This window comes from Pelobates fuscus, chromosome 4, assembly GCF_036172605.1.
Source record: "Pelobates fuscus isolate aPelFus1 chromosome 4, aPelFus1.pri, whole genome shotgun sequence".
Lineage (NCBI taxonomy): Eukaryota > Metazoa > Chordata > Amphibia > Anura > Pelobatidae > Pelobates > Pelobates fuscus.
In genome coordinates this window covers 132,169,532-132,193,033 of record NC_086320.1, presented here as the reverse complement: position 1 = coordinate 132,193,033, position 23,502 = coordinate 132,169,532, and the positions used below count along the sequence as shown (strand labels likewise).

General features: G+C 40.2%; 1 protein-coding gene across 1 annotated transcript in view; it reads left to right on the top strand.

Annotated features, from left to right (window-relative positions):
• The window catches only part of TMX3 (thioredoxin related transmembrane protein 3), a 95,380-nt gene extending 73,216 nt beyond the window's left edge, over window positions 1–22,164 (top strand). Inside the window, exons 11-16 of the mRNA XM_063451613.1 lie at window positions 1,499–1,556; window positions 2,770–2,823; window positions 2,938–2,994; window positions 16,111–16,240; window positions 16,819–16,887; window positions 20,949–22,164. Coding sequence (XP_063307683.1) covers window positions 1,499–1,556; window positions 2,770–2,823; window positions 2,938–2,994; window positions 16,111–16,240; window positions 16,819–16,887; window positions 20,949–21,212 — 632 coding nt within the window. The 3' untranslated portion in view covers window positions 21,213–22,164. The remainder of the gene's footprint in view (window positions 1–1,498; window positions 1,557–2,769; window positions 2,824–2,937; window positions 2,995–16,110; window positions 16,241–16,818; window positions 16,888–20,948) is intronic.
• Window positions 22,165–23,502: the final 1,338 nt, after the last annotated feature.

Genomic DNA, 23,502 nt, shown 5'->3' with positions numbered 1-23,502 from the left:
CCTACACATAAGTAAATTCCAGTCTATGCCTGCCACCTCACACTTATTATAGGTGCTCAACTCGTTTTTGATTTCTTTTGTGTGTATTTTTTGTTGTTTTAGACTACCCCTACCACATAACATAGTACTGCAAGCTATGGCTAGTGCACTGGGGCCCGTCTTACACTGTTTAAAACGAGAGTGCAATGTTGAATGCCGTATATGTAGTGCAGCCTGGAATCTCTAGCACAACTAAGCATAGCCTGTTACACATTGTGAGCCTTACCTGAATCTGCATTTTGAGCCTAACCTGATATTAGCTAATGACATACCAATGCTTAGTAATTTGCTAGTGTAGAGTGAACCGCCTGTTAACTCACTGTTTTGTTTTTCCTGCAGTCATGTACATAACACAATGTTAGTATCCCTATGCTATGATGTCCACAAATGCAGTGCTCCCACTCTGTGTCTCTCCTCTGACTTTTCTTACCTGCCAGGCTCATCTTGATTCTTAACTACAGAGAGAATTTAAACAGTTGTAAATATGGCATAAGTGTAAACGTTTGACCTCCTCAGAAATGCAATACCATAGATATGACATAACATTTAACATAATCTTAAACGTGACTAAACCATTCATAAGCTTGTCTAGCTTAGCGTGTTTAAATCTACCTACTATTGTTATGAAGCCAGTTATTTTCATGTTTTTTTTTTTTTCTCTTTTATAAAAAAAAAAGTGCTGTTTAATCTGCCACACTTTAACTTGTAAATATGTTATGAAAAGCCTGCAGTGACTATCGTGGCTCTGCACGCCTGTTGTTACTTCATGCACAATGAAAATAAAGAATAAAAAAAACTGAATATCAGAAAGGAAAGATATGCACTTAGGCATATAAAAACAATTTGTTAATATCAAATATCATGAAGTCTATATTTATAGATCTCTTTCTATATCCATTATTTATTGTATAATGCTGTGGTTCCCAAACTTTTTAGATTCAAGGCGCCCTTAATATTTCAGTGGCACCCCAAGTATAAATGTCTAGGTTGTAAATCTGTGTGTGTGTGTTTGTATGTAATGTTTGAGTTTGATTGCAGGGGTGTGTCTGAATGTAATGTTCACTTTTAAATGTGGATGTACATTTGTGTGAAGTATTTGTTTGAGTGAATGGGTGTGTTTGTATATATTTGTTTTTTTGAGTTTGAATGCAGGGGTGTGTTTGTATGTAATATTTGTGTTAGATTGTAGGAGTGTGCTTGTATGTTGTGCTGGTGTTTGACTGATTGGATGTATGCACATACACTACCACATACATACACAGATATTCATGCTCATTAACACACAGATGCATATAAATACACAGACAAAATCTAAGTGAAGTATTTTTTTTCCTTTTAACAATGCATCTATTCTATACAATACTTTTTTTCCCTAAGTGCCTGAGATAATAAACTATACAAATGAACTGTTTTGAAGCTGTAACAGTTACCATAACCAATTTTTTTTATTTTTTTTTAGGGAAACTCGTGGCTGTTGCAGTAATTGATGATAAAAATAATTCAGCTGAGCACACAGGGTAACAAAAAGATTTTATTATTTTTACCAAAAATATGTTCCTTTTAATTAGATGATTCTTTAAAACTAACTAGACAGACATTGGCTATAGTTTTTGCTTATGTTTCTCACAGAGAAATACTTTTAAGTTTGTTAGGAGCTAAAAACCTTGTGCAACCCTTTAATATGCTATAGGTTTTTTTTGTTTGTTTTCTTCCCTAAGGTTGTATATATAATAGTATAAAATTAGCTTGTGCACATCATGGATTTATACTGCACAAGAATATGATCTACGAATTAGAGAAAAAGTCACTGCAACATTAAACATCACATTTTTATCTAGTCCCTGTGTATAGTCTCACTTAACAATTCCTTTAATCATCATTGTTCTCATTTGCTGTGCAGTAACCTTAGGCTGTTTTTTTTTTTTTTTTTTTTTGCCGGCAAAGAAATTACAAAATAAATTACATTTTGTAATTTAATATTGGATAGTCTCGCGCCTCCTTACAGTCTGTTAGCACATTTACCTGTAGCTTCTTAGGAGCAGTATAGGGCAATGGTGCTGATGATACTATGCCAGCAGTTTTAGAATATCTAGGGATATACAGTTGGGCACTCCTGGTATAGAGCAGTTCCGAAGTCAGAGATCAGAAACCTTCAGCACTTCAGATGTTGTGGTGTTATATTTTTTTTGCCAGCGTTATGGCTAAAAGAGCATTATGGGAGATGTCGTCCTCTACATCTGGAGTGCCGAAGGTTGCCTACCCCTGTTCTAAATATTAAACTGCTGGTTTCACGAATGGATAGAACATCTTGTATTAGAACTTTAGCTCTTAACTGTTGTTCTATACCTCTATTATTGTACCTCTCGTCAGTCACTGGAAATTCTTGACAGTACCCAAGAACAAAGTAGTCATGGTTTTTATAATTTGATCAGTCTTATTTAATTTAAGGGCTGCTATTGTGGATCAAAAAAATAAAACCCCCAAAAAACCTTTTATAGATGAGTAGTAGACCGTGTAGCTTATCTAGTTATTATGAAACTTCCACAGGACTTAATCTCCTGCAAACACACTTTTTTTTCTTTTAGGATGACTGCTGTATATATTAGGATTTCTGTATATGACTGCTGTATACAGTAGCTACCTTCTGACTATTTTAGATTCATACACTACTTAACTAATTTAAACTTGTATGTCTAAATATTGAAAATAATAATTTCCTTTTTCTTTTAGCTTGAAGTCTATTGTTCAAGATGTAGCAAAAAACTACCGGGATCATTTTCATCGGTAAATCAATATTCTTTCTCTTCTTTTTTTTTTTTTTTTTTTTAAACCGTATTTTTTAACATGAAATTAAATAATCTTTACTGCATGCTAAAATGTGGATATATTTATTTACAGAGACTTTCAGTTTGGGCACATGGACGGGAATGAATACATCAATAGCCTGCTAATGGAGTAAGTGCTTTAAAATGAAGTATAATTTTGGCTGCATAGGTTGGCATTATTTCTGAATGTTGACGTAAAATATTTTCAATTTCAAATATATCAGATGAGGCTGAGTTTCATATGAATACTCTGTGTGCTCTGGGTTATTGTACCATCCAGCCAGCTGTGTGCTTAAAGCACTATAATCACTTCAGTGTTCTCGAAGTAATCCTTAAAGTGGGAACAAAACATCTTTTCAACTTTTGCAAGAATGAATTGGGCTTGCTCTCTGGCTTTTAATAGATTTGTGAGAATTTTCTTTTTGATCTCTCCTGGAATATTGTGCTTTTAAGGCAGGTTAGAGATGATGTGGATTGAGAGAGTCATTCGGTGAGTTTTCTTGTAGCTTCCTGCTTTTACTCGGCTGAAGCTCCATGTGTTATAGATATATTGATACCGGAGAAACTGACGGAAGCAAAGCACAGAGAGATGGACACAGGTTTCTTCAGGAAGGAAGAGATTCTTTATTGGATCACCGATCCGGACTCAGAGGGACTAACGTCACCAAAATACAGCAAGTTCTGAGCCCCGGACAATAGTGCAGGCTCCTTATATAGGCACATAACTCCTCCCATATTAAGCTCCACCCGCACATTGTCTTGACCAATCAATACAAATAAGAATTAACTTCCTGCTTGACCGCATGGCCTGTCCAGCACAATGGAGGAGGGGAATACTACATCCTGTATTCTTGCACATGCTCCGTACACTACTGATCGTATCTTGCCTCGTGCAACCAACTGATCGATACGTCAGCATATGTACGTACACATGCCACGTGGTAATCTCGGCCTACTAAATTTATTTTTACCGAGATTCCACCACATTCCCCCCTTTGATGCCTCTTGATATTTCACAATTACTTGAGGCATCACTTAACCTTAGTTTGCATACACCGCAAGTTACCTTGAACCAGACCAGACTTATCTTATGATGTGAATCTTCAACACTCATCTTCCTGCATTGGTTCTCCCTGATCTAGAGCCTCATATTTATAAATTGCCATTATCTGTGCAGCAGCCTTCCTCTCTGCTATATTTTCTATCAGGCTTTGCACAGACCTAACTACTAAGGGTATAAGACACGGCAGGAGTAGACACAACATTAAAATCAGTAGGACTCCACCTACCACTGCCTTAAGCCCTCCAAACCACTCATACCAGCTACCAAACCAACTACTTGGATTGTACCCTTTCCATACCTGAGTAGGCACATGCGCTAGTTTAACCATATGGCTAGTAAGCTCAGCTATTGCTTGCCCTTCGTCATCTATTTGAAGACAGCAATTACTCAGGTTAAACTTCCCACATACACCTCCCTCTACTGCCAAAAGGTAATCCAAGGCTAATCTATTTTGGTATACTGCTGTCCTCATCCTGGTATTATGCTTCGCTAGAAGATTGAGCGCTTGTGATGTCTCGTTAGTAATAATCTCAACCACCGCCTGTAATCTTATAATACGGTTGAGCATATAAATAGGGGTTCTATAACCAAAGGTACCATCCTCTGCCCACGTGGCTGGCCCATAATAACCTATAATACGCTGGGGAGGCCATTCATTATCTTCCCAGGCGCCTATCTCTATGGGTCCCCTTTTCTTCCTATGATTCACATCATACACTTTAACACCTAAAGTCTCACCTGTTTCAATAGGTAACAAGAAGAAGGATGGTTTGAGCATACCCAACACACATGCCCCTTCCCAGTCCTGTGGCAACTCCGAATAGGCTTTCTTACCACAGATCCAGTACAAATTTGCTGGGGCTTTCCAGGTAGATGTGATGGATAGATCAAACCACACATCCTTTAAATTGGCGTATCTAGCAAACGGGTTAGATGGTTCTGAGACATTTGAAGCCGACCACCAAGTTGTATTCTTTGTATCATCATCATCATAAGCTTTTTGCCCTAGACAAGTTAATTCTCCTACAGAAGTATTATACATCATTCCTTTCCTTGCTATGCAAACATAACCTATGATGGAGGTCTTTAATCTCCACTCAGATTTACCTCTAACACTCATATGATAATCGGCTTGTATAGATATTAATTGGTCAACTGCCTCAGAACCGGACATTACCTCCTTTGCTTCCCAAGGCCATTGGTCTCCCATGTTAGTACCTCCACACGCATAGCAGTTGGTAACATTAAGACTACCGGCAATACTTTCGGCTAAATCAATAAACAGGTTTTTAGCATTATGGGGGATCTTATTATCTATACTCATCTCTTCATAAAAGGAATGGTATACTTGATGAGTTTGGGAGGATACCGTATCAGTCTCTATCCCTATAAACAATAATGTCCCAGGATCTAAACCCGTCCCGTATATCTGAAACCCAAATAAATTGCCATATTTGTCTAAAAACTTATCAGGGTTATTTATAAGTATATGGATGGGATTACATTCCATAGACTTACAATATGGGCTGGTAGGCAACTTAGTCACTATCATGTCTTTGTCTACTGTCTGTCCCCAAGTCGCCCACCCCACACAAGACCAATATGGGCAAAAATTATATTCTCTATTTGGGCATCTTGGACTCACATACTTATTTTTACTACTGGGACAAATATATTTATCATTAGACCCATACGTTCTCTCCCATCTAAGATCCCCACATACATTCCACGGCTTTCTACCACTCGATATCGCTTTACACGCATCAAATAGCAGAACACCCGAAGAATGTACGGATTCTAACACCGTCTTATTAATTAGGGTCCCCTGAGGATCTCCATTCCTGAGAGTCAACCAAACTGTACGGGGTTGATACTCCGGACTGAAGCACTTAGGTTCTCCTACTCCTAAATGGCACACACTATAGTCTATATTTAGGTATCTACATCTCGATACATCTCCTTTACACTCGTATTGTGAATGCCAAATTAGGGTTTGGGAAATATGGTTACCTGTTCTTGTAGTCTTAATGCATACCTCACAGCTAGGAGTGTCGGTACCTCTACCTTCCTGAATATAAAAACACACATAAATAAACACTATCATCAACACATCTTTCGCCGTCATCCTCAGTCTTCGTCCGTGCGAAGGCACCTCAGCTTCCAGGATGTAAGGGCTGCAGGGAATGGAGTTCTGCTCGTCTTCACAGGAGTCCCTTCGAGACTTTCCCTGGCTTATACACTATATGTCGGTAAGCGGACAGGCTTTATTATGGCCGTCTAAAAACACTCACTTCACCAAATCCCTGTAACAATAAAATTTGTAATCCACAATAGTTCCTCGTTACTCCGACTGAGTAGTGCGTTTTAACCGGATCTTGCAGGGATTCTCTGGATCTGCTGTAACTTGCCAAGAATCGACTGCTGCTGGTTTAACCCTGGAGTGATGTATCCATGGAGTCACTTCGGCTACTTTTATCGCTGTAGGGGTAGACAAAAGAACAACATAAGGACCTCTCCACTTGGGCCCTAATGGTACATTATTCCACTCTTTAATCCACACTTGATCTCCTGGATGATAACTATGAACAGGGGGATAAATATTCACAGGTAATCTATCTTGTACCCATTTCTGTACCTCCTCCATAGTCTTACCCAACTCTACAACCTGCTGCCGGGTAATTCCTTCTCCCAACTGACTCAAGTCCCCCCTTAAGTTACCAAGTACGGGAGGTGGTCGCCCATACATGATTTCAAAAGGAGAGAGGCCCATCCTTCTGGTAGGGGTACTGCGGATTCGCAATAAAGCTATGGGTAAGAGAACGTTCCATTTAAGTTGGGTTTCCTGACACATTTTAGCCAACTGATTCTTAATAGTTCTATTCATTCTCTCTACCTTACCAGAACTCTGGGGTCTATATGCTGTATGAAGCCTCCACTTTATACCAAGCATATGAGTCAGTTGTTGTAGGCACTGATGAACAAAAGCTGGACCATTGTCCGATCCTATAGAACAGGGTAGTCCATATCTGTGTATTATTTCTCGTAGCAGGAATCTCACAACTTCTCCTGCTTTCTCTGTACGAGTAGGACATGCTTCTACCCAGCCTGAATAGATGCACACAATTACCAGCAGGTAACGATGTCCACCCGATTTAGGCATCACTGTATAGTCAATTTGTAAATCGGACATGGGGAGTCCCCCCATAAACTGGACTCCTGGTGGCTTTACTGGTCCTTGTCTTGCATTATTTTTAGCACACGTTACACATCTTCGTACAATGGCCTGAGTCAAGTTGGACAATCTTGGTATGTAGAAATGTTTTCTGAGAGATTCTTCAGTACTGTCTCTCCCAGAATGTGTCCCGTTGTGATAATTTTGGACAATTTCTACCGCTAGTGATGCTGGTATGACTATTCTTCCATCTTCTAGCTGATACCACTTGTTCTCCAAATACTTTCCTGGTTCAGTCTTTAACCACTCCTCTTCTTGAGCTGTATAAACTGGAGTCCATTGGGACAGTGGAGTTGGTATAAGAGCAGCTATATGCCCCACATACTCCTGTCTTCCTGATTCAGCAGCACGCTTGGCTGCACTGTCTGCCATCCGATTTCCCTTGGTTACATCACCATCTCCTCTCAGATGCGCTCGACAATGTATGATACCGACTTCTTTCGGCTCCCACACTGCTTCCAATAGTTGTAGGATTTCAGCTGCGTATTTGATTTCTTTTCCTTCTGAATTCAGTAGTCCTCTTTCTTTATACAAAGCTCCGTGGGCATGAGTGGTTAAAAACGCATATTTGGAGTCCGTGTAGATGTTCACTCTTAAACCTTCAGCCAATTGTAACGCTCGTGTCAGTGCTATCAATTCTGCCTTTTGTGCTGATGTTCCTTTCGCCAGTGGCCGAGCTTCTATCACCTTGTCTATTGTTGTCACTGCATATCCTGCATAGCGGATCCCTTCTTTCACATAACTACTGCCGTCGGTATAATATTGAACATCGGGGTTCTGGATGGGAAAATCACGAAGATCTGGTCTACTTGAGAATACTTCATCCATTACTTCCAAACAATCATGTTGACTTTCAGTAGGTTGTGGCAAAAGGGTAGCTGGATTTAAGGTGTTTACAGTCTCTAAATGCACTCTGGGGTTTTCACACAACATTGCTTGATACTTGGTCATACGGCTGTTACTAAACCAATGATTTCCTTTGTAATCCAACAACGTCTGTACTGCATGTGGCACTCGTACATAAAGTTCTTGACCCAGAGTGAGTTTATCGGCTTCAGCTACTAGCAGGGCGGCTGCAGCTACGGCTCTTAGACAAGGTGGAAGTCCGCTGGCCACTGCATCCAATTGCTTAGACATGTAGGCAACAGGTCTTTGCCATGATCCCAAGTACTGTGTCAATACTCCCACAGCCATTCTTCTTTGCTCATGTACATACAGGTAGAATGGTCGTGTGTGATCAGGTAGACCTAATGCTGGGGCACTCATCAAAGCCTTCTTCACATCTTCAAATGCCGTTTGCTGTTCTTGGGTCCATAAGAAGGGGTCGTGCTCTGTACCTTTGATAGCTGCGTACAGAGGTTTTGCCAGTATCGCGTAGCTGGGAATCCATATCCTACAGAAGCCTGCTGCCCCCAAGAATTCTCGCACTTGTCTTCTATTCTTGGGTATCGGTATTTGGCACACAGCTTCTTTTCTCTCTGGCCCCATAATTCTTTGACCTTCAGAGATATGGAATCCCAGATATTTGACAGTTGGCAAACACAACTGAGCCTTCTTTCTAGACACCTTGTATCCTGCCTTCCAGAGAATGTGTAGTAGATCGTGCGTTGCTCGCTGACAGATTTCTTTTGTAACTGCTGCTATCAACAAGTCATCTACATATTGTAACAATACACACTCTCCTGGGATGGACTCGAAATCCAGTAGATCTTGACTTAGGGCTGAACCAAATAGGGTAGGTGAATTTTTAAACCCTTGGGGCAGTCTTGTCCAAGTCATTTGGCGTTTTGAGCCCGTTACAGCGTTCTCCCATTGGAAAGCGAAAATACATTGACTTTCTGCGGCAATTCGGAGGCAAAAGAAGGCATCTTTGAGGTCTAAGACTGTAAAGTAAGTAGCCCCGCCCGGAATTAAAGCAAGCAGGTTATATGGATTGGGTACAACTGGATGTATACTAACAACCGCATCATTGACTGCTCTCAAGTCCTGCACAGGTCGATACTCATCTGTACCGGGCTTTTGAACAGGCAGCAATGGGGTGTTCCAGGGGGAAGTACAGAATTTTAGGATACCATACCGTATGAACTTATCCAGATAAGATTGGATGTTCTTCTTAGCCTTCTGCGGGATGTGGTATTGTCTTAGGCTCACTGGATAAACCCCAAGTTTTAGTTCAATTTTTATAGGTGGAATATTGCGGGCCAGTCCTGGTGGGTTGTTCTCTGCCCAAACTCCTGGTATGTTGAATAATGACTCATCACTCCTAGGGTTTTGGCTAGTCAACGCTGTATAAAGTCGCCACTCTTCTTCCTTTGGTACGGATAATGTCATGATACCTGAAGGTCCATTAAACTTTAAGGATGTTGTTCCATTTGGTAGGAACGTAATCTGCGCTTGTAATTTTGATAGCATATCACGTCCCAGCAATTGGACTGGACATTCAGGCATATAAAGGAATTGATGTTTTACTACGTGGCCTCCCAATGTACAGAGTCGACTTTTAAGAACCGGTTTTTCAGCACTTCTTCCAGTTGCTCCTATTACAGTAATAGTCCTTCCAGATGGAGGAGCAACTAGATTAGTCACCACTGAATGTTCAGCACCAGTGTCGATCATGAACGCACTCCTTTTTCCCCCTATTGATACATCGACCATAGGCTCCGCTCGACCAAGGGGGATGGAGCCCGGTCGGTATCAATAGTCCTCCATGACCGTGTCAGCCAATCCTACAAAGTCCCTGCCTTCTCTATCGCGGGACCTTTGCGCTGCTGGGAAATACCTATCTTCCCTAACACTTCCTCTGTTCCCATTGCTCCCTCTATTACCATTACTCCCTCCGGGGCCTCCTCTACCTCTCGCTCTGCCTCTAAAGTTTCCATAACCTATCCTAGGTCTGTCTCTCTCACACTGTATTCTTCGAGGACACTCATTTCTCCAATGCCCTTCTTCCCTACAGTATGCGCACTGATTTCTACTTAGAGGTTCCTCATTCCATCTACTATCGCCTCTATCTGGGCCCCGTCTATCTACGCCTGCGATCGCTACCGCTAGCATGTCTGCCTTTCTACGCATCTTGCGCTCTTCCTCTTTCTTACTTTCTGTTTCCCTATTCATGTATACCTTATTCGCTACCTCCATTAGTTGGGTGATGGACATACCTGCAAACCCTTCTAACTTTTGTAGCTTGCGCTTAATATCTCCATAAGCTTGGCTGACAAAGGCGGAGTTCACCATTCGGGAATTGTCTGCGTCTTCCGGATTAAAGGGGGTATACAAGCGGTATGCCTCCAATAATCGGTCATAAAAGACACTGGGCGCTTCATCACTTTTCTGAATCACCTCAACTGTCTTCGACATGTTAATGGCTTTCTTTCCTCCGGCTTTCATGCCAGCAATTATAGCGTCTCTATAGGCTCTGAGTTGAACCATATCAGCACCATTTACATTCCAATCGGGATCGGTGTTGGGATAATGTGTTGCGGCCCATGCTGATGGATTGGCTTGGTTTAAAGTACGGGCTTTATCCTCTAGTGCTTTAATGGCCGCTTGATTAATTCTTGTCCTTTCCTCATTGTTGAATAAAGTCATTAATAACTGCTGGCAATCAGCCCATGTCGGGTTATGTGTCTGTACTATTGAGGTGAACAGATCAGTCATAGCTTGTGGTTTTTCAGTATACGAGGAATTGTGGGTCTTCCAATTTAAGAGATCGGTTGTCGTGAATGGGACATATACAAAGACTGGGTCAGCATGTGCCATTTGGCCTGCGGCATCGATATAGGCTGGCCCAGGATTCAGACGAAGAGGCATCTGATAGTGTTTTAATTGTTGGGCACTGGTCAACTGTCGGGTCTGTATGGGGCTACGTGGAGGGGCGTCAGTCATAGGTTCCAGTCGGGGAGAAATAGGGTATAGGGATGTGGGAGCTTGGTTTTGGGAAAAGGTTGTAAATAAAACACTTCGAGCCGAGCTAGATGAAGCTTGACCGGAAGTCTGAAGTGGCGCCAAATCAGGATATTCGGGTTTTATGGGGGTTGGTTCTGATTCCGGAAGGGGAGATTTAGTGCGAGGGGGGGTGGATCCTGTACTGGAGGAGGAAGCGGAAGTGGATGAGGGTAATGAGGGGAGGGTTGCAGGACTTCCTGCATTTGCGTCACTTCCTCTTAACGGAAAGTAAGGGGGCGGCAAAGGGATCTCGGACTCAGGGGGCGTGTCCAAAATGGGCCTAACACCAGTCCTAGTGGACAAACAAGTCCTAGCTACCATGAGGCGACATTGCTCCTCGTGGCATGTCTGGAGCCATTTTGGCGAGTCATTTACGGCCTGTCTCCAACAATCAATATAAGGAAACTGGCCGTAAAGTTCAGGCCTACCCGATACAGCCACGTGTAAGCGCTGTACCAGAGTTGGATCCAAACTGCCACGTGGCGGCCATGCCGCAACCAAAGTAGGCCACTCCCTAGTACACAAAGTGACCAAACGTACAGGAGACATTTTAACCCCAAAATCACATGTCTTGAATCCCTTTTTAAAATTCTTCACCATACAACCTAAGGGATCCGGAATCGTTGACTGCGACGCACCCATACTTAACAATGGAACGTCGTCGACAACGAATACTATACACGCGTACTATTCAACAGTCACACCCGTTTCCTCTGGCAACAGCACCACGTGGTACAGTTACCAAGTGAAACGTATACAATAACACAATAAACACTCAGGGAATTCCCGTACACACACAGCTGTTACACCAGTCACTAGATAATCAATATTATGCCCTTTGGCGTAACTATACAGTCACCCACGCTATAATTCTCTATATACGAATTACCCGTCTATAACACACCCCAGTAACATCGTCTTTTACAAATAGCGGTTACAGTACGGTTAGCATAGGTCAAAGCACAAGTTAAGGTCACAATACAATTATTAGTGGTTATGGTGTTAAACATGCAATGGACGACAATGATTAGTACTTATATACAGTGTCAGTAAATATACAGGGTTATGGTACCGTGCACTATAATACAGCAACACACTATTAACACTCTCGCTAGACGGCTGAGCTCGCGCTATCTAACAAGATATACACTTTACTAAACAATCTTTATCACATTTACAATTCCCAACTAAACTATTGGCCAGTACCTTGATGGACTACCTAAAAACAATCTACATACGTTTTGGTTAGCCACACTGCCCAAGCACCACATATAGCGAGCTAGAGGACCGAATTTACACAGACGCCTCTTAGTCGATAACTATCAAAAGTCTAGTGGGTTCCAAATTTACACGCCTTCCCACTTAGCCCAGATAGGATGAGAGCTAGCGAACCGAATTTACACAGACGCCGCTTAGTCTCCCGGTCCCTCCGACCTAGCGAACAAAATATACACCCTAGAACGCTAGTCTAGACAAGACACCGGTGTCCGGCTAGGGCTATTTACACCAGAGCCCCGCCTGACTAACAAAATCAAACGGTCTGACTAAAGAGCGTTCGATCGAGCGGGGCGCCTTCGCTCCTTACCTCCGACAGAGGGGGCAGATACACAGATTTAAACCCCTTTGGGCCTACCGCACAATCGGTATACCCCTAGTGGGTTCTGCCGTCTAAAACAGCAGTTGTCTTACCTCCTCGTTCCTGAACCTGAGTTCACACTCATCGACGGGGACACCCCAGCACTTCTCACGTAGAGGCCGATGATCTCCTGGACAACAGACCAGTGGCGCCGAGACGAAGGGAGGTCCACGCAGAAGTTCAGGGGTGCAGCCGTAGAGAACGTGGGCAAAGATAGACCGTCTCACGCCTCTGCCTCTCAGCTACCGTTGAACGATGAGCTTCCCGGCCAATGCACCAAATGATACCGGAGAAACTGACGGAAGCGAAGCACAGAGAGAGATGGACACAGGTTTCTTCAGGAAGGAAGAGATTCTTTATTGGATCACCGATCGGCACTCAGAGGGACTAGCGTCACCAAAATACCACAAGTTCTGAGCCCCGGACAATAGTGCAGGCTCCTTATTTAGGCACATAACTCCTCCCATATTAAGCTCCACCCGCACATTCTCTTGACCAATCAATACAAATAAGAATTAACTTCCTGCTTGACCGCATGGCTTGTCCAGCACAATGGAGGAGGGGGAATACTACATCCTGTATTCTTGCACATGCTCCGTACACTACTGATCGTATCTTGCCTCGTGCAACCAACTGATCGATACGTCAGCATATGCACGTACACATGCCACGTGGTAATCTCGGCCTACTAAATTTATTTTTACCGAGATTCCACCACAGACTTAAACAGAGCTACTGGAAGCCCACATATATTTGCAAGCATTCAAAGCTAACCCTTTAATTTTGAAAAGCTATAATTTAGATTATTAGCTGCATCAGGTATTTTGACAGGGAGATATTCTAACAGTTAACCCTAGTAGTGCAGCAAAAGAGAATGTTTAATAAAAATATGTTTGACCCCCTCCACAATGGGTTACCTTAAAAATGAACCTTCTAGGTCCATATGACCTTTCCAGCCTACTATGTTTACCAAAGAAAATCAGACCATCGGTGCTCCCCATGCCAGCACAAACTTACTAGCATTGTGTATTTGGAACAAACCTTGTCCTAATCTCCCTGTCTTTCCTTAGCTACCCCAATTCTGCATCCCCACATGCCATGCCAGGTCCTGGAAAGAACATGGAATTACCCACTTATACCATATCTACCTTCACAGGAAACTGTTAGACTTAGATTCCCTGATGACAAAATATGACATACCCCTGACTTTGAACTACTCATACATACAACTGAAATCTTTCCTACAACTAATGTTATTGACAGGCACACTGCACATATCACACACAAAGACCCCCACACCTTGGGAATTAATTTGTATACGAGGATGTTTACCTATCATCTGTAAACCGATCTCCATGTGCTACAAAATGCAACTTGATTTCCAACCCTTCACTAATTTGACTCTTGTGACTCAGTGGCTGTCAGACCTAAATTGTGAGATCTCGCAGACTCAATGGGAAAAATTATTTAGGACACCCAAACAACTTATTAAATTGGCTGTCCTCCTGGGACAACAGCGTAAGATGTGATATAGGTGGTTTATTGGTTCCCAGAGAGACTGCACAAAAGTTTCCCCTCCACCTCCCCACTCTGTTAGAGATGCAACAGACACGTGGGCTCAGTCATGCACATTTGGTGGCAATGTAGTCGGCTAGACACCTTTTGGGCCGTCATGAAAAACCTCATACTAGAGGCCACCACCCACTCACTGCTTCTTGAGCCACTGATATACTTACTAATGTGTCTACCTGTAGACATCCCAGCCCACTTGAAAAAACTAACCTACCACATCTTGTTGACGGCTCATCGCCTAATTGCAAAAGCGTGAAAAACTCAATCAGCCCCTTCCACCTATGGCCTACTATCAGAAATAGATGCACAACGTTTTTATGAGCGCCAATATAGAGACATTTTTTTTTTCTCACTCTGACTGTTATAGAAGCTTGGAAAGCTTGGGATTCATGGAGATCGGTAAACACGCCAAAGCTGTAAACTATGTATGGTACATAATATTGACCAAAAAAGTTGGGTCCCTGTGTGCAGGAGGGAAGTTCCGCCTCGTCTGTGGATGAGCACTCACAAGTACTTGTTGATCTTTTAACTGTCCTACCTGTAACCAACCACTACAATCAATAAAAGATAAGCTCAGTTTAATATCGTGACGCCTACTTAGGTGATGGAGAGTATAAACTGGGGCTCCTGTCGTGACCTGTCATGAGCTTTGAAATGCATGACTGTAACTGTACCCCTCTCATATATACCAAAGTTGTGACTGACTTGTAAATACCCCCCCCCCCATGCTCCCCCTCTTCTTTTCTGTACCATCCCCTTCCTTTTTACTTCAAAATTAATAAATTATCCAAATTTAATAAATTACTTAAATTTAAAAAAATAAAAATGTTCGAAAAAATTGTACTAATAAATATATTCTAGCTAAACACGTGTAATGCTAACTAGACAATTATCTTTTGCATTACTAATCGTATATTTCCCATGATTGCAGTTAAAATATATCAAAGGATATCCAAGCAATTAAATCTAAAAATATAAAGAAATGATACAGTTTTATACTTAGAGTCCCAGGATCCTGGATGAAATGAAGATGAGGGTTTCTACTGCTCTTGGTAGATCAACCTTCATGTCCCTTGATAAAAAAAAAAATATTGGACTAGAGCAGGGATAGGCAACCTTCGGCTCTCCAGATGTTGTGGACTACATCCCCCATAATGCTCTTACACACATAATGCTGGCAAAGCATCATGGGAGGTGTAGTCCAAAACATCTGGAGAGCCGAAGGTTCCCCACCCCTGGCCTAGAGCACACAGTTGCAGCTTGAGAATTAGTAAGGCTGCCAGGACCTCTGAATAGCCCTGTGCCCTATAACTGCTACATGCTGAATACAAATAAGAAAATCTCTCCCATGATGACCCTACCTCTGCAGGATAAGTCCTGGGATTAAATAGCTCATTGCCCACCCACTAAATTGCATATTGTCCTCCTATTCTCTACTCGTTCCCTGCCTGACGCATGCATCTCAGGAACAGTTAAACTGGTTTAACTGTATATTACTTCACGAGTAACTATATTGTTAGGACTATATAACCCGTTTCCAGGACTACAGGAGCAATTTTAGTCCTAAAAACTGTCACTTATCCAGGGAATATTTGCTAAATAGTGAAACTCAAAGTCTATAACTTAGTGAGTTATGGGCGCAAAAGCACAAATAGCATTAAAAATGTTACTCATATTTGATGTCCATGACAAGCATTAATTCAACTAGCCAATCGAATGCTGTTATCTTCTTTTTAAAATAGACGACTTCCTCTTGACCTCACTTGCATTTGCTTTGTTATATTTATTTTCTTTACAGTGATCTCAGCATCCCTACGTTTGTTGTACTTAACACCTCCAACCAGCAGTATTTCCTTCCGAGCAAACCAATTAAGAGTACAGAAGACATGGTGCAATTTATTAATGGCATTCTGGATGGCACTGCAGAGGTAAATACAAGTTCTCTGCCTCAACCTACATTTCAAATGTCATATGGATGCTTAGCGATCATTAACCAAAATATTTTGAGAAAAATATTGTAATCTCTACAAAACGTGATATGTAAAGTCATCTTTTGATTCAGGTTAGTTAATAACTGTTGCTTGTAAAGCAGTCTTTGGAGTAAGAACATTGGTCTGTATCTTAACTACTTATTTTACTGCTAGAATAGGTTCATATAGTGTTAGGAATATAGTGTTTATTGTTATTTTGCACGATTATGTATGGTGTAAAAAATATAATTAGGTGACCATTTCACTTTGTTACAATAAATATGAAATCTGATGACTACTTACTTGTCATTCTTCCACTGCTATTTTCAAAGAGTTTAGCAGTGTTAATTGAAGTCTGCATAAAACCTTCTCTTTTAATAACCTGTTAAATTAACAGCCAGTATTATATATCACAAATGATAGAATTTTGTATTATTGTAGTACTCTGTTTTATATTTGCCCTGTTTTAAATACACTGAATAATTATGATCACTGTGCAGTTCTTAATACCATTTTTCTTAATGGAATAAATTCAGGCACAAGGCGGTGATGGAATACTGCAGAGAATCAAGAGGATAGCTTATGATGCAAAGTCCACTGTCGTAGTAAGTAAAATCGCTTTGAAAGTGGATAAAATCACTAACATTTTAAAATTCTGCCCAACTTTTTTCTCAGTTAAAACCTGACTGTTCTTCATTTAATTTACAACTTTAGCCTGCTACAAATACTACTTGATGAAAATTGTATGAGCAATCCAACTTTAGGGAAAATATATTTAATTTGCACTTATTAGATCCTCATATTCTACAGTTTCCATTAAAATATAAAAATAATTTTTTTTTCTTCTGTTGAATATTTTCCTTTTATAAGGTACATATACACAAATAAAGCTCATGTTCTTTAATTAATCATCTATTCAAGTAAACCTTTTAATTGACACAATCACACAAAAAAAAAAATTCAGCGCCGAAGCAAAATTATAATAGTCCAAAAGCAGCTTGAACACCAATATGGAGTCTCTCTTTTCCGATCAGAAAATGGGATAAAAACAGGGGGTTAGGTGCAGCGCTTCAGTAATCCTTGACAACGTATATGTGAAGAGAACCAGAGAAGAAATAATAGTGTAGTATTTAAAACTGTAGTGATAAGTAAAATACAAGATATGCACTCACACTTTCCTGGAGCTTCAATACACCTCCAGTGTATGCGCCTGGGCGGGATAATCCCCACCTATGGATCAAGTGCAGAGGCAATTCTTCGAGTTATAGGTGTGGTATGGGGTATCCTCATAAAAAACAAACAAATAAAAATCGTATGTGGTGAAGTATGTAGAGCTATGAAGCGAGGGTAGGTAAAAACTATAAAATGTACACTCAGTGTAATTGAGCCGTATGATCCCCACTCAAGGATACAGGTGTAAATATAAATTCTTCCGTCCGTGTATATGTGGAGAAAAACAGAACCACAATAGTGTACACAGTAAAAAGGAGTGTAAGCATAAATAAATAAGTTAAACCTGCTCACATGCTAAAGAGCAAGTTCCGGTTTGCTCAATCCAAAGCGCTTGGGTAGTATGATCCCCACCAGGGATATAGCTCCAAACAATCCAACAGCAGCAAAGTTAGGTCCAATTGAAAAAGTACTTTAATGTTAAAACAATAATAAAAGTACTGTATATACTCGAGTATAAGCTGACCCGAATATAAGCCGAGGCCCCTAATTTTACCCAAAAAAACTGGGAAAACGTATTGACTCTAGTATAAGACTAGGGTGGGAAATGCAGCAGCTACTGGTAAATTTCTAAATAAAATTAGATCCTAAAAAAATTATATTATATTGAATATTTATTTGCTGTGTGTGTGTGTGTGTGTGTATGATGCAGAGTGCGATGCAGAGCCTTGGTGGGGTTGGGCATTTTTAGTATTATTTTTTAATTATTATTATTTTAATATTTTTTTTGTTTTATTAGTAATAATTTTTTTTTATTTTATTAATATTTTATTTTATTATTTACATTTTTATTTTATTTTTTCGTCCCCCCCTCCCTGCTTGTTAGCTGGCCAGGGAGGGGGGCTCTCATTCCCTGGTGGTCCAGTGGATGGACTGTGTAGGAGGGGGGCTGGCAGAGAGCATTTACTTACCTTTCCTGCAGCTCCTGTCAGCTTCCTTCTCCTCCAGTGTAAGTAACCCGTGGCAACGCTCTGACCCCGCGGCTCTCGCGAGACTTACACTGGAGGAGAAGGGAGCTGACTGGACCGGCGCGGAGGAGGAGGGAGCTGCAGGAAAGGTAAGTAAACGATTCCAGCCAGCCCCCAACAGCCTCTTGTCTGTATTATGGCAATGTAAGTGCCATAATACAGACATTGACTCGAGTATAAGTCGAGTTGTGGTTTTTCAGCACAAAAAATGTGCTGAAAAACTCGACTTATACTCTAGTATATACGGTAATGCAATATATAATAAAATAGTGATAACAAAGTTATAAACAATACACTTAACCCCTTAAGGACACATGACATGTGTGATATGTCATGATTCCCTTTTATTCCAGAAGTTTGGTCCTTAAGGGGTTAAAGGACCACTCTAGTGCCAGGAAAACCTACTCGTTTTCCTGGCACTAGAGTGCCCTGAGGGTGCCCCCACCCTCAGGGACCCACTCCCGCCGGGCTCTGGAAAGGGGAAAGTGTTTAAAACTTACCTTTTTCCAGCGGTGGGCGGAGAGCTCTCCTCCTCCGATCCTCCTCTTCTCCTCCCCGTCGGCTGAATGCGCACGCGCGGCACGAGCTGCGCGCGCATTCAGCCGGTCACATAGGAAAGCATTCATAATGCTTTCCTATGGACGCTTGCGTGCTCTCACTGTGATTTTCACAGTGAGAATCACGCAAGCGCCTCTAGCGGCTGTAAATGAGACAGCCACTAGAGGAAATAGGGGAAGGCTTAACCCATTCACAAACATAGCAGTTTCTCTGAAACTGCTATGTTTATGAAAAAAATGGGTTAACCCTAGAAGGACCTGGCACCCAGACCACTTCATTAAGCTGAAGTGGTCTGGGTGCCTAGAGTGGTCCTTTAACGCGTGTTTATAAACACTTTTGATAAAACCTATCCAAGGAGAAATGCGTTAAGTTTATGTTTTATAACTTTATCATTATTTTATTTTATAATATATTGTATTACTTTTTTTTTTTTTTTTTTTTTTTTAAACATTAAAGTACTTTTTTAATTGGACCTAACCTTTCTGCTGTTGGATTGTTTGGAGCTATATCCCTGGTGAGGATCATACCACCCAAGCGCTTTGTATTGAGCAAACCGGAACTTGCTTATCTTTATTTTATTTTATTATATTTTGTATTACTTTAATTTTTTTTTTTTTTTTAACATTAAAGTACTTTTCTAATTGGACCTAACTTTGCTGTTCTCTGCCTCTGCCTGAAGAAGTGGCTTTATCAGAGTCCATACAGATGTTCAAACAGCTACGAGGTGCATACTTGCAAAAACAGAATATTCAGATATAATCTTTCAATATAGGGTAATCCTTGATCCAAGGATAAATCTGACTGCCATTCTGGGGTCAAGAAGGAATTTTTTTCCTAGCTTGTTGCAAAATTGGAAATGCTTCAAACTGGGTGTTTTTGTCTTCTTTTGGGTCAACAGCAAAAAACAAATGTGAGGAAGGCTGAACTTGATGGATTCAAGTCTCTTTTCAGCTATGTAACTATGTAACTTCACCATATCCGATTTTTTTTGTTGTTGATTTTTTTGTTGTTTTTTTTATGAGGATACCCCCTACCACACCTATAACTCGAAGAATTTTAAGTATTAAATACTATCCTATTATTTCTTCTCTGGTTCTCTTCACATATACATTGTCAAGGATTTCTGAAGTGCTGAACCTACCCCCCTGTTTTTAAACCTTTTAATTTACCTTTGCACACATCTAACAGCTTACAATCTAAAGGTATATTTTTCGTTTATAAGGCACATATGCACAATTAAAGCTCATGGTCTTTAATCATGTGTTCGAGTAAACCAAATTCACCTTTGCACACATCCTACACCTAGATAGCCTGTGAACTTAAAATCTAAAGGTAAGTAACTAGCACATTGTATATAATGCCTTAGGAGTGTTATCAAGTTGGCTTTTTCATATGTATCACTACACAGACTCTTTAAACCCATAACACAGTTATAGCATTCTATGCCGTCCGCAACATAATGGGCATTTTAAGGACTTTGAGGCCTGGAGACGGCTGCTGACTTACTGTTCCGGCGCAATGGGGACTGGCTGACAGCCCGGGAAGTCCCCATCCTGCAATTCAAGCCCCCAGTCACTTGGCTCCAGTAGCTTCCCATAGAGCTGCCTCAGCTGTCAGGTCAGGCCCTAACTTCTAAAAAGAAAAAATAATTATTAAGGCACCTATTATTATTAATAATAATAATAATAACAACTTGGACAATTGCCTCCATCCTAAATGGGTTAATGTTCTTCTGTCTCTCTAATAGGGAACATGGATGAAATGATTTAACAATATTTTAAAATTACTTTCATATACAGTATGCAGGCATCATTAAATTATTAAAGAAACTGCTCATGGTATGTAAACCTGTTATGTATTCTGTTACTAATAGTGTGGTTTTTGTTTTGTTTTTTCCTATTTTAAACTAGTCTGTTTTCAAAAGTTCCCCTCTTCTTGGCTGCTTTCTGTTCGGTCTGCCACTGGGTGTCATCAGTATAATGTGTTATGGAATCTGTACAGCAGACACTGATGATGGCACAGAAGAAATGACCAGAAAAGATGTGATTGATCCGAATGTATCAGATGAGGGCAGTGATGAAGAACAAGATGAGGACAAGAAAGGAGAGAACTCCACTGAAGTGTCAGATGCAGACCAAGAAGAAAAAGATTTTATAGAAAAGAAAAAGGATTAACTTCTGTGTAAATGTAATAGTTCTCTAGGAATCCAAAAAAAAAGAAAGAAAGAAAATGTATTTATTTAACTCAGCCACTTACAAAAATGTTTATCAAAAGAAAAATGTGTGGACCCTGCTACACTTGGCATTCTTTGCTTTTCCAATTTTTTTTTTTATCTAATGGAAGTATCTGGCAAACAATATAGATTTTAATAAACTATTGTGAAACAAAGAGACAAGATAGAAAAAGATTTTGTTTTTGTTTTTTTACATTACAATATATTGCCACTAGTCATCATATTTTATTTGGTGCAAACAGGTGCATTCAATACAATTGAAGATGTATGTGTTACTTTCCATCGCCTTACAAACTCCAGATAAATATAATCGTTTTAACATTTTTGTACCTTGGCTCACCAGCTCCATAGACATGAGGGCCATTTTGTATTTTTGTATGCTGGCTCACAAGCTCCATGCATGTAGGTCAATTTTATAATACAAGGTCTGAATTTAGTTCACACGCTCTATGCATGTAGGGAATGTTTACATTATTTCTTTCAATGATTGATAGCCTGACTATTACGGTAAAATATTACCCATCGTAGAGCTTTTCATAAGACTGTACCTAGCTAAAACATGGCATTTTACTCAGAGATGAAAGTATCACAGATTTTATGATTTCCTTAATGTTGATTTGAAATATATTTGTAAAGCAAATTTCAAATTTTCTTTTCAAGTGTATTTTTATAACTTCTGTAAATTGCAGTTTTCTGAGATTTCTTTTATGATGTTAAGATGAATGTCATAATACTTTTTAGCCAATTTAGTTATCCTTAAATAAGTTTCATATTTACACCACTTAACGTCATAATGTTTTGAAGTAAATTGGCTGTGTCTTGTACACTTGCTAAAATACAATGATGTGTGTTAATAGAATCCAGATATAATAAATTGCCTTTGTCCAACTTGACCGTTTAGAACTGGAGTATTAATATATTTCTGTTTTTGAATCAGAAGAATTGTAATGAGTTGCACATTAGGAAAGCAGTGCATTGATGTAATTATAGATAAAGGGTAGTTTCAATCTATGTATGTATTCCTATGTACATGAAAGTACCATTACTGATTTGAAACGTTGATATTGCAGAGAATGTATTCAGAATCTCTGGAGAGATGCATTTGGGAAAAGTCAGAGTAAGCTTCATGGCTACCATGGTGATTACCACAGTAACAAAATGTATGCTGCTGCATGTGTTTATTTTATTCCTTTTTTCCAGGAAGTGATTGAGCTACTTTCATTTTGGGCCTTTATTTCTTTGGATCACAACAAAGAATATTTTTGCTGCACAGAGCTCTAAATGTGTGCACCAATTACTCAGAGACTCAGCAGCCTACATATTCATAGTACGTGGTCATGCATGCAGGGTTAGTATCCCAAAATGCACAAAAACACGGTTTAATTTACAATATCCTTATAGGGAAAATTAAATTTGTGTCATGCAATTAAAGATAAGCTCATGTGATGCTTCTGTATCACATGTAATACTAGAGAATCCGTTTATTATTGTAGAAATGCAGATTAGATGTTTTTCAATAAAACAATCATTTAAATTGATTTCTGCTATGGGGGCAGGGCCAGCCTCGGCAATGTAGAAAATGTATGTTAAATACTTTTTAACTCCTAAACATGTAGTCCAGCACTAAAGTGTTAGACGTTAAAACTGAAATATCTGCTGTTCTACAAAGACATATTCTTGTTACGTGTCAAGTCACATTATATAGTTAATGAAAAAGTTACAAAGTAATATTCTAAAATATATTTGGACACTAAAGGCATCTCATTGAAGTGTTCTAGATGCACTGTCACTTGCTTCGCTGCACATTAGGCTTCCGACCCCACTGGCTGATGTGGCGGAGGCGGTGCGCGATCCAGTTCCGAGGGACATTTGTGCTGGAATCGGGTTAGTGAAAAAAAGGGTGTTATGACCCTTTACATTTCCATAGGGGAACAGGGGTTGAAGAACACTTAGTGTGTTCCTTTAAGGGAGTCTTTCATGATGCACGTTAGGGTCACATTTTGTAGTGCTACAATGGCAGATGCAGCCGCTCACATTCCTCAAAACGGAACTGGCACTTTTCATGTTTTTTTTTTATATATTTACAAATCTGAATTTGTGAAGGGTGAAAACAAATGTAGACATCTACCCCTCTTTACATACAAAGGGGTGCCTCCATCTTAGCTCCCTGTCAATCATTGTTATAGCTCTGACCTTTGCATTTGGTAGTCAGCATAGCGAAAACATACAGA